The sequence below is a fragment of the Oncorhynchus tshawytscha genome, linkage group LG01, assembly GCF_018296145.1.
Source record: "Oncorhynchus tshawytscha isolate Ot180627B linkage group LG01, Otsh_v2.0, whole genome shotgun sequence".
In the NCBI taxonomy this organism is placed as follows: Eukaryota; Metazoa; Chordata; class Actinopteri; order Salmoniformes; family Salmonidae; genus Oncorhynchus; species Oncorhynchus tshawytscha.
The window spans coordinates 7,465,354-7,482,760 of NC_056429.1; the positions used below are offsets into that span (position 1 = coordinate 7,465,354).

Consider the following 17,407-nt stretch of genomic DNA (forward strand, 5'->3'; position numbering starts at 1 on the left):
CAGCAGTACTTTAATCTAGACAAAGGCCTAAAACAGGTATGTCTGTCTGTTAGCACTTCATGTAATGACAAACCAGCTTTCCATTGTGTTTTTTGCGTCTCATGTTGATATTGGTATTTGGGTCAAAACTACATTTTTAGTACTTTGATGCAATCAGGGCCCTGCTCAAGTAAACATGGGGACATTTTTCACCTAGTCGGTTTAGGGAATCGAACACAGCAACCTTTCGGTTACTAGCCCAAAGCTCTTAACCGCCCATCTAGCCACCCTGCACAAGAGCACGATGACTCCAGACCCCTCCGAGTGATCATTTCAAACCTTAATTCCCCTCACTTCTCACGTTTTTATCTAAGATCTTACTGGAACAGTGTTGTGGACTAAAAGATGAAATCACATTTATATGCTTTTGGGCAACGTATTTGTAGAAAGGCTGACAACGTTCCATTCTAAAATGGCAGCTGTCCATGGTTCTGATATGTGTGCCACTGTTCAAACGTCAACCTAAAGCTACAGTAGCAACATGACCTAGCGTTTTGTCCTAACTCATCTGTTTTGTATTCTAGGGATTTTAGTGAGTAGACTGGCATCTGCAACTAGATGCGTTTTTTTTCCTTCTATAAGCCATTATGCAATGCATATGCAGTATATTGCATTGCAGGAAATGGAGTGAGTGGAGTAAGGAGTCACACGCACTCTGTATGAAACCCGTTGCCATGCACAATAGACCAATGTACGTTTTGTAGACTATATATTTGCATTAAAAGTGTATTTTCTAAAGAAATGCTGGTACACATAATACAATAATAAAAAATATAAGTATGTTCAATTATCCATACATTCTTTTAAAGGTGGTTGCAAACAGTTGTACTGCACAAGAGTACAAAATAAATCCACATCCCCAAGGTTTAGCACATCTTTGTAAAGGGTCCCATTCTGTGAGCTTGTGTGGCCTACCGCTTTGTAACTGAGCCGTTGTTGCGCCAAAACGTTTCCACTTCACGATAACAGTACTGACAGTTGACCGGGGGCAGCTCTAGCAGGGCAGAAATTTGACGAACTGACTTGTTGGAAAGGTAGCATCCTATGACGGTGCCACATTAAAAGTCACTGAGCTCTTCAGTAAGGCTATTCTACTGCCAATGTTTGTCTATGGAGATTGCATGGCTGTGTGCTCGATTTTATACACCTGTTAGCGACGGGTGCAGGTGAAATTGCCAAATCAACTGATTTGAAATGGTGTCCACATACTTTTGGCCATGTAGTGTAACGGTAATATATTGTATTTTTGGAATGTATTCAGACCCCTTCACTTTTTCCACATTTTGTTACGTTACAGCCTTATTCTAAAATGTATAAAATAAAATACAATTCCTCAACAATCTACACCCCATAATGACAAAGCGAAAACAGGTTTAGACATTTTTGCTAATTTATTAAAAATAAAAACAGAAGTACCTTATTTACATAAATATTCAGACCCTTTGCTATGAGACTTAAAATAAAGTTCAGGTGCATCCTGTTTCCATTGCTCATCCTTGAGATGTTGTAGGAACATCTGTTGACAAAGATTTTTTCTTCAACAAGCAGGATGCACAGGGCATTCTCCGAACGCCCGACAAGGCCAACATCCCAGTTATTTGCAAGAGGAAGTGACACAGGTACTGAGGACACAGAGCGGGGTGCCTCGTAAGGATCCGCAGGAGAGTGGGAAAGCTGCCGTTTATCGGCAATATTACTCGCCAACGTGCAATCATTGGACAATAAATTAGATGAGGTACGATCACGAATATCCTACCAATGGGATATCAAAAACTGTAATATCTTATGTTTCACGGAATCGTAGCTGAATGATGACATGGATATTCAGGTAGCGTGATATACGCTGCACCGGCAAGATAGGGGGGGGGGGTCTGTGCATATTTGTAAACAACAGCTGGTGCACAAAATCTAAGGAAGTCTCTAGATTTTGCTCGCCTGTAGAGTATCTCGTGATGAAATGCAGACCACACTATTTGCCTCTAGAGAGTTTTCAGTTTTTTACTTTTTGTGACTTTTTATTTACCACAACAGGTGGATGCTGGCACTAAGACCGCACTCAGTCAGCTGTATAAAAGGAAATAAGCAAACAGGAAACCGCTCACCCAGAGGCGGTGCTCCTAGTGGCCGGAGATGGTCCAAACACACCAAGACAGTCGTGAAGAGGGCACAACAAAGCCTATTCCACCTCAGGAAACTAAAAAGATTTGGCAGGGGTCCCCAGATCCTCAAAAGCTGCAACATCGAGAGCATTCTGACTGGTTGCATCACTGCCTGGTACAGCAACTGCTCGGCATCTGACCGCAAGGCACTTCAGAGGGTAGTACGTATGGCCCAGTACATCACTGGGGATAAGCTGCCTGCCATCCAGTACCTCTACACCAGGCGGTGTCAGAGGAAGGCCCTAAAAATTGTCAAAGACCCCAGCTACCCTAGTCATAGACTGTTCTCTCTGCTACCGCATGGCAAGCGGTACCGGAGTGCCTGGTCAAGGTCCAAGAGGCTACTAAACAGCTTCTACCCCCCCAAGCCATAAGACTCCTGAACATCTAATCAAATGGCTACCCAGACTATTTGCATCAACCCCCCCCACCACCTCTTTTACATTGCTGCTACTCTCTGTTATTATCTATGCATAGTCACTTTAATAACTCTACCTACATGTACATATTACCTCAATTACCTCGACTAACCGGTACCGGTACCCCCTGTTTGTAGTCTCGCTATTGTTGTTTTACTGCTGCTCTTTAACTATTTGTAACGTTTATTTCTTATGGTTTCCACCTGTTGTATTCGGCGCACGTGACTAATAACATTTTATTTGATTACACACACACACACACACACACACACACACACACACACACACACACACACACATACTAACTTCGGTCATCACTAGTTGCCACAGCCAGAAAGTCAAAAACCCCGCCTATTTCTACGATTTCTCTTGTGAAATCATATTTTAAACGGAACCCTAACCTTATCCACACTGCTAATCTTATGCCTAACCTTAAAGCAAATGTTTGTTTTCAGGAATTTTGACGATATAGCTAATTTTGACTTTGACTTTGGCTGTGATAGCTAGTGACAACCTCCATCTTGGCACTCCCCCCGTTGTAAAAAGTATTTATTAATATCTACATTAGTTTTTGCCAAATGTATTATATTTCAGACAGCTTAATGCATACCTCTAAATTATATTATGTTAGTTAAACGCCATTTTTTAGATAACTAATGTAAATGTCACCACTAAAACACAAATCATGCTTAAATACATGTCATTTTGTCCTTGAAACATTTACTTTAAATACTGTAGAATTCCATTCTTCCTATGGAGGACTGCCAATATGGCCGAATGGTGGCATCAAAGCCTTTCAAACCGTCTCTCATTGGCCAATAGATAGCAACTGCAATCCAGTGTTTTTTTAAAATATTTTTTTATTAACAACAAGTCAATACAGGAAGTACATGTGGGAACACAAGTATATAAATAATATACAATGGACAATTGGGCTAGAGGGTACAATATCACATTACACAAGGACCTTAAGGGTTTATATACTGTTCATCATTGGCAGTGACCCATTATCAGGCATTTCTTTTGACAATGGTGCCATCATGTGGACATTTCGAGTAATGCACTCAGCAGCTGATAGACGTTCAACAGGTCGATGAGCTTACGCAGTCATTTATGTTTACAACTCATGTTTCTGCACAGCTTCCGTTTGAAGAGGTTTGATCTAGCAGTCGTGCATGTCTTTATTGTGGGCGGAATGTTTTTTTCAAGCGTCATGTCGTCTGGGTTTTGTGAAACGAGGCCAATTTGTACTTACTGTATGTAGTGGTTTACTACGAAAACTATATTACGCAATCGGTGACACGCTCTCGAGGTGTGTTTAAGACTGAAGATAGATCGACAGTAAGTTTGACCAGAGCAAGGAGTCTGAGTACCCAGTCATAGATCGCCAGCCTGCAAGGATCATATCCTGTTTTCACAACTTTCTTCTTAAATAAGGTAGGTTTCTAGCTTCGACGCAACTCACTCTGGGAGTCTGTTGGGACATTGGGCCTCGACTCAGTCCCAGCCCAATGTATTTTTAAGCAATTCAAAATATAAAATATAGTAGAAAAAAAAAGTATACAAACAATACAAAGACAGTCATGGAATACATACAATATATTTAAATAAACACCTTGTAAAACGTACAAGCATTCAAAGTTTTAATAGCGTTTTATGTTCTGAGAAGAAAATGTTTGTTTAATTTCATTCTCAAATAATAGAGGTTTTCAACTCTTACATTTACGAATTTGGAATTGAGCTAAAATAACAATGATTTTGATTAAGAAGGCTTCGCATAGCTTTTGCTATACTTTGTAAAAAAAAACAACAACAAATATAACATTTTCAACTAGAAGGGAAAAATATGCACGTATATCATCTAAAAACATCTACATATCTTTCCACAACTTCCGGGTATAAAATACATGTAAAACAGTCCGGTTGTTCATTACAGAAGGTACAATAAACATCAATGTCTTTAAAAAACGTTTTAAGTTCATGTTTAGTAGGGTAGCACTTTAGTATTAATTTTTATGAAACGAATGTAATGTTATTAGTTAAAAAGAAACTTCTGAGAAAGAGAGTAACCAAAGAGATGCATCCCTTGTAACCATGATTCCCTGCTAGCACAGTGGAGCTGGGCTGATTCCTCATTGCTAGCTGGGTTAAATTTATTTTGAGTTCTCTCTATGATAGGGTTAAAGTTCAGAAAACATCTAGCTTTTGTTTCTTAGTTATTGCTATTCCCAGATAAATCATTGTATCCTTAACTGGGATGTCAGATTATTGGGGGCATTTCAATCAAATGACTTGCCTAGTGAAATAAAGATAAAATAAAAAATGAACATACAGACGAAGTAATGAGGATCATTTAGTTGCTAATGGCAGCCTGCACCTGCAGTACCTCGGTCTGCCTTCAATTTGAGAAACTCCATAAGGACAGCACTGAGCTAACCTGCAACATAATACCCTAGAGTAGCTCAAACTACGCATGCAATGTTTCCCAAAAAAAACTCCATGTCGCAAGATTTCGACACACTGAAATCACACTTCCTGATCATCAAATATGCCACTGAGCATCCTCATATGAAACCCATGGGGTGACGTCATTCACCATTTAACTGTTGACTAGTGTTTAGAGTGGTCCCAGCCCAATGTCCCGACAGACTCCCAGAATAAGTTGCATTGAAAGGGAAAGGGGGAATAGCTAGTCAGTTGTCCAACTGAATATATTTAACTGAAATGTGTCTTCTGCATTTATTTAACCCAAGCTAGTAGAGGTCTTGGTAGAGTGATGTGAATTGGCTGCTCTGCATAGACTTCAAATCACTTTGCTCAATGTTGTTATTATTTTTTGACATGGGGGCTATGAAATATGCATATGTGGGTTGGCATTTTTTTAAAACTAACTAGGCAAGTCAGTTAAGAACAAATTCTTAATTTCAATGAGGGCCTAGGAACAGTGGGTTAATTGCCTTGTTCAGATGCAGAACGTCAGATTTTTACCTTGTCGGTTCGGGGATTCCATCTTGCAAACTCTCGGTTACTAGTCCAACGCTCTAACCACTAGGCTAACCTGAACTAGCTAGGTTACAGAAGTCCGATTGCTAGAACGGTTACCCCTACACATAAGACGAATATAACCAGTAGCCTCAATAACCTGATAATTGTAAGTGTGCGTTTTATGCTTGCACACATGCACCTTCTGCTGTTTTTTCCTTTGACTATACTGCCTGTCAATAATCTGTCAGTCACTCGACCTAGGCCCTATGGAATCACTTCCTGTCAATAGTCTGTCAGTTACTAGGCCCTATGGAATCACTTCCTGTCAATAATCTGTCAGTTACTGGGCCCTATGTATTCACTACCTGTCAATAATCTGTCAGTCACTAGGCCCTATGGAATCACTTCCTGTCATTCTGTCAGTCACTAGGCCCTATGGAATCACTTCCTGTCATTCTGTCAGTCACTAGGCCCTATGGAATCACTTCTTGTCAATCTGTCAGTCACTAGGCCCTATGGAATCACTTAATGTCATTCTGTCAGTCACTAGGCCCTATGGAATCACTTCCTGTCATTCTGTCAGTCACTAGGCCCTATGGAATCACTTCCTGTCATTCTGTCAGTTACTAGGCCCTATGGAATCACTTCCTGTCATTCTGTCAGTCACTAGGCCCTATGGAATCACTTCCTGTCATTCTGTCAGTCACTAGGCCCTATGGAATCACTTCCTGTCATTCTGTCAGTCACTAGGCCCTATGGAATCACTTCTTGTCATTCTGTCAGTCACTAGGCCCTATGGAATCACTTTCTGTCAATCTGTCAGTCACTAGGCCCTATGGAATCACTTCCTGTCATTCTGTCAGTCACTAGGCCCTATGGAATCACTTCCTGTCATTCTGTCAGTCACTAGGCCCTATGGAATCACTTCTTGTCATTCTGTCAGTCACTAGGCCCTATGGAATCACTTTCTGTCAATCTGTCAGTCACTAGGCCCTATGGAATCACTTCCTGTCATTCTGTCAGTCACTAGGCCCTATGGAATCACTTCTTGTCAATCTGTCAGTCACTAGGCCCTATGGAATCACTTAATGTCATTCTGTCAGTCACTAGGCCCTATGGAATCACTTCCTGTCATTCTGTCAGTCACTAGGCCCTATGGAATCACTTCCTGTCATTCTGTCAGTCACTAGGCCCTATGGAATCACTTCCTGTCATTCTGTCAGTCACTAGGCCCTATGGAATCACTTCCTGTCATTCTGTCAGTCACTAGGCCCTATGGAATCACTTCTTGTCATTCTGTCAGTCACTAGGCCCTATGGAATCACTTTCTGTCAATCTGTCAGTCACTAGGCCCTATGGAATCACTTCCTGTCATTCTGTCAGTCACTAGGCCCTATGGAATCACTTCCTGTCATTCTGTCAGTCACTAGGCCCTATGGAATCACTTTCTGTCAATCTGTCAGTCACTAGGCCCTATGTAATCACTTCTTGTCATTCTGTCAGTCACTAGGCCCTATGGAATCACTGGAACTGAATCCTGACTTTGAATCCATTCTAGAGATCATACAGAAAGGAAAACATGGCTACAGTCAGAGTGGTGCATCGGCAGCGAGCCCTGTGGAGGCAGTGCCATAGGACTGCTGCTATTGGCATCTGTCATCTCCACACCACCACCAGCAGCAGCAGCAGCCATGCCTCCTCCTCCAAAGAGCATTACAAGGTCCTAGTGCTGGGAGGAGGAAGTGGTGGCATCACAATGAGTGCTCGGATGAAGAGGAGGCTAGGGGCGGAGAACGTGGCCATAGTGGAACCCAGTGAGGTATTAAAGACAGTGGGTGGGTCTCAAATGGCCCCCTATTCCTATACAGTCCACTACTTGACCAGGGGCCCGTAGTGCATTACATAAGGAATAGGGGGCCATTTTGGATGTGGAACATGTAGTCTCGTGCACAAGAGTATATATTTAAGCATTAGGCGGAGTGCCTGGATACAGCCCTTAGCCGTGGTATATTGGCCATATCACAAACCCCCAAGGTGCCTTAATGATATTATAAACTTGTTACCAACGTAATTAGAGCAGTAAAAATCGATGTTTTGTCATACCTGTGGTATACGGTCTGATATACCACGGCTGTCAGCCAATCAGCATTCGGGGCTCGAACCTCCCAGTTTATAATAAGCAACATTATTCCCATAGATGCACTACTATCAGCCCATCTGGACATTGGTTGGCGCTGGGGCTAAAGGTGTGGCCTCTTCCGGTCGACCTACCGCCAGTGTTGTGCCGTCTGGTGTCAAGTGGGTTAGATCCAAGGTTCAGGAGATCAACCCAGACACAAACACTGTGCGCACAGGAAATGGCATGGAGGTAGGTATGGCTGTTTACTTTCCATATCGTTTATTTGATTTAATACACATTGATTTGAAGTTAAAAAAATGTAATTATAGGGCTTGGTCTCCATCTGAAGGCAAAGGTCAGTCAAGTGTTGTCATAATCTGTGTTGCTCCTCCTTCCTGTGGATAATAGGCTGAATCTACCACACACAGCAAAACCGATTAGTGAAGGTGCTGCAGGCAAAATGCTAAACTGGAGAAAAAACAAACAGAAAAAGCCATTACACTTAAGAGATAAAAGGCTATAGAGCAGGGCTCTCCAATCCTGTTCTCAAACCCTGTTCTCGTAGGTTTACACCAGGGCTCTCCAACCCTGTTCCCAGAGAGCTACACTCCTGTAGGTTTACACCAGGGCTCTCCAACCCTGTTCCCAGAGAGCTACCCTCCTGTAGGTTTACACCAGGGCTCTCCAACCCTGTTCCCAGAGAGCTACCCTCCTGTAGGTTTACACCAGGGCTCTCCAACCCTGTTCCCAGAGAGCTACCCTCCTGTAGGTTTTCACTCCAACCCTGTTCCCAGGGAGCTACCCTCCTGTAGGTTTACACCAGGGCCTTCCAACCCTGTTCCCGGAGAGCTACCCTCCTGTAGGTTTACACCAGGGCTCTCCAACCCTGTTCCCAGTGGAGCTACCCTCCTGTAGGTTTACACCAGGGCCTTCCAACCCTGTTCCCGGAGAGCTACCCTCCTGTAGGTTTACACCAGGTCTCTCCAACCCTGTTCCCAGAGAGCTACCCTCCTGTAAGTTTACACCAGGGCTCTCCAACCCTGTTCCCAGGGGAGCTACCCTCCTGTAGGTTTACACCAGGGCTCTCCAACCCTGTTCCCAGAGAGCTACCCTCCTGTAAGTTTACACCAGGGCTCTCCAACCCTGTTCCCAGGGGAGCTACCCTCCTGTAGGTTTACACCAGGGCCCTCCAACCCTGTTCCTGGAGAAGAACCCTCCTGTAGGTTTACACCAGGGCCTTCCAACCCTGTTCCCGGAGAGCTACCCTCCTGTAGGTTTACACCAGGGCTCTCCAACCCTGTTCCCAGAGAGCTACCCTCCTGTAGGTTTACACCAGGGCCCTCCAACCCTGTTCCTGGAGAAGAACCCTCCTGTAGGTTTACACCAGGGCCTTCCAACCCTGTTCCCGGAGAGCTACCCTCCTGTAGGTTTACACCAGGGCTCTCCAACCCTGTTCCCAGAGAGCTACCCTCCTGTAAGTTTACACCAGGGCTCTCCAACCCTGTTCCCAGTGGAGCTACCCTCCTGTAGGTTTACACCAGGGCCTTCCAACCCTGTTCCCGGAGAGCTACCCTCCTGTAGGTTTACACCAGGGCTCTCCAACCCTGTTCCCAGAGAGCTACCCTCCTGTAAGTTTACACCAGGGCTCTCCAACCCTGTTCCCAGGGGAGCTACCCTCCTGTAGGTTTACACCAGGGCCCTCCAACCCTGTTCCTGGAGAAGAACCCTCCTGTAGGTTTACACCAGGGCTCTCCAACCCTGTTCCCAGAGAGCTACCCTCCTGTAGGTTTACACCAGGGCCCTCCAGCCCTGTTCCTGGAGAAGAACCCTCCTGTAGGTTTACACCAGGGCTCTCCAACCCTGTTCCCAGAGAGCTACCCTCCTGTAAGTTTACACCAGGGCTCTCCAACCCTGTTCCCAGGGGAGCTACCCTCCTGTAGGTTTACACCAGGGCCCTCCAACCCTGTTCCTGGAGAAGAACCCTCCTGTAGGTTTACACCAGGGCTCTCCAACCCTGTTCCCAGAGAGCTACCCTCCTGTAAGTTTACACCAGGGCTCTCCAACCCTGTTCCCAGGGGAGCTACCCTCCTGTAGGTTTACACCAGGGCCCTCCAACCCTGTTCCTGGAGAAGAACCCTCCTGTAGGTTTACACCAGGGCTCTCCAACCCTGTTCCCAGAGAGCTACCCTCCTGTAGGTTTACACCAGGGCCCTCCAACCCTGTTCCTGGAGAAGAACCCTCCTGTAGGTTTACACCAGGGCCTTCCAACCCTGTTCCCGGAGAGCTACCCTCCTGTAGGTTTACACCAGGGCTCTCCAACCCTGTTCCCAGAGAGCTACCCTCCTGTAGGTTTACACCAGGGCTCTCCAACCCTGTTCCCAGGGGAGCTACCCTCCTGTAGGTTTACACCAGGGTCCTCCAACCCTGTTTCTGGAGAGCTACCCTCCTGTAGGTTTACACCAGGGCTCTCCAACCCTGTTCCCAGGGGAGCTACCCTCCTGTAGGTTTACACCAGGGCTCTCCAACCCTGTTCCCAGGGGAGCTACCCTCCTGTAGGTTTACACCAGGGCTCTCCAACCCTGTTCCCGGAGAGCTACTCTCCTGTAGGTTTTCACTCCAACCCTGTTCCCGGAGAGCTACTCTCCTGTAGGTTTTCACTCCAACCCCAGTTGTAACTGACATGATTCAGTTTATCAACCAGCTAATTATTAGAATCAGGTTCACTAAATTAGGAACAGGGCTGGAGAGGCCTGCAATATAGATCATCTTGATATGCAACTGGACAAATGACAATGAAATCATTCAGCTTCACATGTCCTTTACACTGAGTATACCAAACATTAGGAACGCCTTCCTAACAGTGAGTTCCACCCCATGTTCCCTCTAAACTGCATGCTTGCCTCGGGACTGCCGCCCAGGAGAAACATTGGCCCACGTAGAGAAGCACGAGATTGAACTTTACTCAACTATCTAGAGTTTTTCCCTGTTAGTTAACATTATCAACGTTTCCCTTTTACTGTGGCAATTGATAAAAATCAACACAATATTATCCACTTTCAATGCAACATACCGAAACAAAACTAACTATGCAAGAGATTTTGATGTTGACAGAATGCAACGTAGTAGAATTCTATTGCATTGACACGCACGACACAGACCGGTGCGGCATAACCAATCAGAGCTGCAGTAGGCCTATATGCAAGTAGACCATTGCCATATGGATCTGTGGAATTTACTTTGAACTGGACCGTATGTACAGCATGAGCGGTCGTGAGTAGATGCACTTGTTTTGAGATTAAAGGGAGAGCTGCATGTAGCCACGTGTGCACATTTTGTTCATATCCTTTGCCACTTAGTGAGTTATTAGCCCAGTTGTAGATCATTTGTAGTCCGCAATAGTGGAGTGATTGCTTCCTACAAGAGCACAAAACGTGTACATTTCTAGACATCTTTGAAAAGCGAGTCAGGTAACAAGCTTTTTTTGTCTTAAAGGGGCAGTGTTGTATTTTGAGACTAGATTGAGTAAGCTAAGTAGTGAATAGGCAAAGGGTAGCATAATGTGTCTGATTCTCTGTAATAATGGTATCGGAATAATAATGCATTTTATTTTGTAAAGTGGTTTCTTGCATCAAACAACATTTTCAGTCACCTGGTCTGAAGGACAAGTGGATGAACAGGTTGATGTTTTTTCAAAAGTCTCATGGAATGTAGGCCTACATTGAACACCACACATTGACTTCTACTGTAGGCTCAATGATGGAACAACTTTTTCCATGTTAAAATGTTATGGGATGCATTTTCTCAATTTAAAAAAAATGGTAGGCCATTCTGGTAGGCCTAGATTATGATCAAATAGCCACTGTGTTAAGGGAATTTTTATCAATGATGACTAATTATGTATACATTTCAATCAGGACTGACTAGTCCAAATGCTATTATGTACTGTACATATATGAATTTTCTCTCTTGCTCCCATTCCCAATTGTATATAATATAGTCAGGAGTTGAGTAACAATGACGGTCTGTTCCTTTGTACAAATGAATGAACTATCTCCAGATGGCAGGGACGGACTATCTCCAGACTGTCTAGAATGCTGATTTACAATGACTGACCTTGGCTTCAGGCGAGGAGGGAAGGCTCAAACTATAGGGCCTCTCTACTAGTGTCATAAAGAGATAGAACATTTGGAAAACGCTGACGTCATTTTCAGTTTATAACCTGTGGTAAAATGTGTATGTACCAGTACTCTTGAATTAAACGCTGTTACCTGACTTTTAAGACCGGGGCTCTGTCCATTCTTATAAAAATACTGGGTCTTATAATCCCTTTAGAAAGCATTGACAGAGTATTGAATTCTGATTGGGAAAAATACAGAGGAATTTAGAATTCCTCTAACACACTGTAGCCTACTTGGCCACTGTTAAAACTGTAACCTAAAGCGGCTACAGCCTCAGTGTTCACAGTAAAACTGTAACCTAAAGCGGCTACAGCCTCAGTGTTCACAGTAAAACTGTAACCTAAAGCGGCTACAGCCTCAGTGTTCACAGTAAAACTGTAACCTAAAGCAGCTACAGCCTCAGTGTTCACAGTAAAACTGTAACCTAAAGCAGCTACAGCCTCAGTGTTCACAGTAAAACTGTAACCTAAAGCGGCTACAGCCTCAGTGTTCACAGTAAAACTGTAACCTAAAGCGGCTACAGCCTCAGTGTTGACAGTAAAACTGTAACCTAAAGCAGCTACAGCCTCAGTGTTCACAGTAAAAGTGTAACTTAAAGCAGGTACAGCCTCAGTGTTGACAGTAAACCTGTAACCTAAAGCGGCTACAGCAGCCTCAGTGTTCACAGTAAAACTGTAACCTAAAGCAGCTACAGCCTCAGTGTTCACAGTAAAACTGTAACTTAAAGCGGCTACAGCCTCAGTGTTGACAGTAAAACTGTAACCTAAAGCAGCTACAGCCTCAGTGTTCACAGTAAAAGTGTAACTTAAAGCAGGTACAGCCTCAGTGTTCACAGTAAACCCACCCGCTCTGGAAGTTGCACAGAATTTTCACAACGTTCAAGTTTGCGCTCAGCAGACCTGAAATGTGCTCCGTGCTGACAATGTTTTGAGGGAACATTGTTTTTGTTTTTCTCTAATTCACCCTCTAAATGGCTCACATTCTCAATTGTCTCAAGGCTTAAAAAATCCTTCTTTAACCTGTCTCCTTCCCTTCATCTACACTGATTTGAAATGGATTTAACAAGTGACATCAATAAGGGATCATAGCTTTCACCTGGTCAGTCTAAATCATGGAAAGAGCAAAGTTCTTCATTGTTTTGTATGCTCAGTGTATGTTTGTTAATAACAAGGAAGTAGGCCTACAATAATTTGACCTTACAACTGACTGTAACTTGTATTGTCTTCCCTGTAACAGATCTCCTACCAATATCTGATAGTGGCTTTAGGTTTACAGCTACACTATGAAAAGGTAATAAGCACCATATTGTTTATTTTATGCCTTTCACCACTCCCTCAATATTGTTTTAAAGGTCTAACGCAGACATGTTTATCTCAATATCGAATCATTTCTGGGGAACAATGAAATAACTTTACTGTGATTTGTTTTCAATTAAAATGTTTGAAAATAAACAAAAATAGCTTCTTAGCAGACTGTCTGAGTGGGGAGGTTTGGAACTCTCTTATTGGTCTATTGATGAATTTATTGCCTGGTGATGTCACCAAGCAGGCCAAAACTCCATTCTACCAAAACAGGCAGAAATTTCAGGTGGCCTTTTCAAACAGCTCTGACACTAAAAGGGCATTATCATTTTTTAATTTTTTATTTCACAGTATTATTCCAACCTTCGTGTGGAAATATGTATATAAAATACAAGTAAATCACGTTTTTTACTGCACTGGGCCTTTAACATAAGTCCTTTTATTGATCATTGGCAGAGACTGACTCATACATCTATTTTTGTCTCTCACAATCACTCTCTAGATCAAGGGTCTTCCTGAGATTGAAGATTGGGTCAAATTTAAGATTGGTTCAAACTATTCCGTACTAACTGTGGAGAAGACGTGGAGTGCACTGCAGAACTTCAAGGAGGGAAATGCTGTATTCTCTTTCCCCAACACTCCGGTGAAGTGTGCAGGAGCACCACAGAAGATCATGTACCTGACCGACGCTTATCTCAGGAAGGTATTTTGACATAAAATGCATCAGATAAACTGTTGTAAAAAGGTATTCTGAATCTACATTTTTGTATCTGGGTTGACTTGTGTTCATTCGTGCACATCGTAGCAAAACGTTTTGAAATTGTGTATTTCTTACTGGTACCTAATGAACACAACCCAGCTCTCATCTGTGTCATACCCTTCCTCAATATTATAACAGGTTTATTCTGATCTGATCCCTCTCGAAGACAGGAAAAAGGGCCAAGGCCAACATTGTGTACAACACATCACTGCCAGTGCTGTTTGGGGTCAAGAAATATGCAGATGCATTGTGGGAGATTGTGAAGAGTCGCGACATGCAGGTGAATCTCAGACAAAATCTCATCGAGGTCCGGGCCGACAAGCAGGAAGCTGTGTTTGAAAACCTCGACAATCCTGGAGAAACCAAAGTGTTTGAGGTAATTTGCTAATGGAAAACACAGAATGTAGCCGAGGGGTTTGTTCACATATTTCTAACATATTATTTAAGTTGACATAGAAAACTGATGCTAAGTAACGTAGTATGCAGATGTAGTCATAGTTATTGCAGCATTCATAGTTATTGTAGCATTCATAGTTATTGTAGCATTCATTACCTCAGTGGTCTTGTGGTTGGTGTTTCTCCCCGAAGATAAGAAGGTTGGGAGTTCGATCCCTGGTTGAGTCATACCAAAGACTCTAAAAAATGGTTCCTGATGTCCCTCTTTTTGGCACTCAGCATTAAGGAGATAGATTGGGGGTAAGGCCCTGTGATAGACTAGCATCCTGTCCAGGGGGTGTACTGGTACATCAAGCTGCCTCACTACATGTATCACTAGCCACTTTAAACTTTGCCACTTTGTTTACATACTCATCTCATATGTATATACTGTACTCGATACCATCTACTGCATCTTGCCTATGCCGCTCTGTACCATCACTCATTCATATATCTTTATGTACATATTCTTTATCCCTTTACACTTATGTGTATAAGGTAGTAGTTTTGGAATTGTTAGCTAGATTACTTGTTGGTTATTACTGCATTGTCAGAACTAGAAGCACAAGCATTTCGCTACACTCGCATTAACATCTGCTAACCATGTGTATGTGACAAATAAAATTAGATTTGATTTTGATTTGATTCGGAGATAGGGCAGGAACCTATGGGTCATTCTGGCTCAGACGAGGCTTACTTGTCTGAAGCTTAACTTACTAACTATCGGAGCATTTGCTGGGCAACAACAAGACAGTAATAGTTTGATTTGTTTGTGCTAATTTTCAGTCAGGGAATCGAGCTTTTCTTTCTTTTTTAGTATGAGATGCTTCATGTCACTCCTCCGATGGGACCCAACCCGGAGGTTAAAGGATCCTTATTGGCTGATGAGGCTGGCTGGCTGGACGTCAACAAAGAGACCCTTCAACATAACAAGTATCCCAACGTGTTCGGGATTGGAGACTGCACCAACCTGCCGACATCCAAAACAGCTGCTGCCGTGGGTAAAGTCATTTTGTTTTTTCTGTTTTGCCACTTGTAAAAAAAAATATAATACCACAACTAAACACCAGGGGAAACGGCTCTTGCAAAACTTTTGCTGTGGTATTTACCTGCCGAGGTTGAAAACCTGTACCTACCTACGTTTGTTGTTGAGCATGGGGAAAGGGCATCAGTAAGAATATGGTGTGTTTTATTTCCAGCTGCCCAGTCTAGTATTCTGGACAGAACCATTTCAAAAGTGTTGAAGAATGAAAAGCCGGATAGTAAGGTACGTTACCTTACATAACACTAATTACACTTAACCTACTATTATTATTAGTATTTTTAGAATCTTCAAGATAACACAGGATATGTCCCAAATGACACACTTTATATTGCACTACTTATGACCAGGGCCCTGGTCAAAAGTAGTGCACTATGGTTTGAATAGGGTACCTTTTGGGACATATCCACATGATTATAAACTGGGTGGTTTGAGCCCTGAATGCTGATTGGTTGACAGTCGTGGTATATCTGACCGCAAACCACGGGTATGACAAAACATTGATTTTTTACTGCTCTAATTACGTTGGTAACAAGTTTATAATATCATTAAGGCACCTTGGGGGCACGGCTAAGGGCTGTATCCAGGCACTCCGCCTAAGAACATCCCTTAGCCGTGGTATATTGGCCATATACCACACCCCCTCGTGCCTTATTGCTTAAATATAGCGCTAAAATACTTGTGTTTACAGTATGATGGCTACACATCCTGCCCTTTGGTGACGAACTACAACACCGTCATCCTGGCTGAGTTTGACTATAGTGGGCAGCCATTGGAGACATTCCCTATTGACCAAAGCAAGGAGAGATGGACCATGTACCACATGAAAGCTGACGTGATGCCTCATCTGTACTGGCATGGACTTCTCAAGTAAGTAGCTGTCAAAGAGAATTACTGGGTCGTATTCGTAAGGCACCAAGTGTGTGTGTGTGTGTGGGGGGGGGCTGGATTTACTTAATTTGACCAATAAGAAATGCACATTTTTATTTTCCATCGCTAAATGTTTTCTGTTGTGTGCCCTAATAAACACAACCTTTTATGTAGACTAAACAGCAAATACATGTTTTACAGAGCTTTTTGTTGCTAATATTAGTCCAAACATACATCTGATATTTTTCCCATAGGGGGTTTTGGGGTGGACCAGGACCATACAGGAAAATCATGCACCTTGGGATGAAATAGAAGCGTATACAACCAATTCAGCTGTTTCACTGTTACAATGTAATCCACTTTTTCTCAGATCTTTGATTCCCAGATAGGGTTGCAAAATTCCTGTGACTTTCCCAAAATTCTAAGGATTTCTGGAAAACCTGGTAATTTTTGGAAAGTTCCTAGAACGTTACAACACTATTCCCAGACCACTATTTCAATAACCATAATTTCATAATACAATTAAGCATGGTATTGAAAATACCATTAGATTTTTTATTTTTATATATATATATATATATATATAAGATATATCCATAAAACCTCTAGTAATACTGTCAGTGCTTAATTTGAGCCAGATCACCTATTTTCCGGGATCTGGTACCTGTTGCGGCATGATTTATTAATTGTTTCACTGTTCGCACTATAAACATTCTAATAAAAGCTATCACAGTCAAATCAAATTGCCTACTTGTTATTTCTCCCGACCCCCGGAAAAAACCATCAGGTAAAAGCGTGAGGAACCTGTGTAATCATCCTATCCTCCCACACTGATTCCAGACCTGCTTTCTTATTTGTACTTAAAGGTTATGGGTAGGGTCAGTGGGGGGTAAGTAACTGATCTTGACACAGGTCTTGGTAGTGGTGGTCAGCTAGGGAAGTGGTCCCTACTGTCTGTAGTCATGTAGCCTAGGCTAGTCATCTCCCTACTGAATTTGAAATGTGCAAAAGACAATTTTTTAAAAATGGATAAGAAGAAGCAATGATGATGTTTTTCAAGTAAAAAAATCCAGAGAAAATCAATCCCGAAACGAGCCAGA

The 17,407-nt window shown here is 42.9% G+C and overlaps 1 protein-coding gene across 2 annotated transcripts; it reads left to right on the top strand.

Annotated features, from left to right (window-relative positions):
* The first annotated feature begins 3,711 nt into the window (after positions 1-3,711).
* LOC112265884 (sulfide:quinone oxidoreductase, mitochondrial) lies at positions 3,712-17,050 on the top strand. 2 transcript variants are annotated; one of them, XM_024443495.2, is made up of 10 exons: positions 3,712-4,054; positions 7,106-7,421; positions 7,800-7,970; positions 13,136-13,189; positions 13,703-13,903; positions 14,127-14,336; positions 15,213-15,396; positions 15,595-15,662; positions 16,129-16,307; positions 16,562-17,050. In XM_024443495.2, the coding sequence occupies exons 2-10, from the start codon at positions 7,182-7,184 to the stop codon at positions 16,617-16,619; spliced, it is 1,365 nt and encodes a 454-aa protein (XP_024299263.1). In that variant the 5' UTR covers positions 3,712-4,054; positions 7,106-7,181; the 3' UTR covers positions 16,620-17,050. The 2 variants fall into 2 exon arrangements, with proteins under 2 accessions (XP_024299263.1, XP_024299214.1); XM_024443446.2 differs by having other exon boundaries at positions 3,713-4,054; positions 7,161-7,421.
* Positions 17,051-17,407: the final 357 nt, after the last annotated feature.

Excerpts from the sequence above, each read along its gene's own strand:
- LOC112265884 (XM_024443495.2), top strand. The coding sequence starts at position 7,182 with ATGGCTACAGTCAGAGTGGTGCATCGGCAGCGAGCCCTGTGGAGGCAG. Across the intron at positions 7,422-7,799 it reads CCATAGTGGAACCCAGTGAG|ATGCACTACTATCAGCCCAT; the intron begins GTATTAAAGACA and ends TTATTCCCATAG. Across the intron at positions 13,904-14,126 it reads CCGACGCTTATCTCAGGAAG|ACAGGAAAAAGGGCCAAGGC; the intron begins GTATTTTGACAT and ends TCCCTCTCGAAG.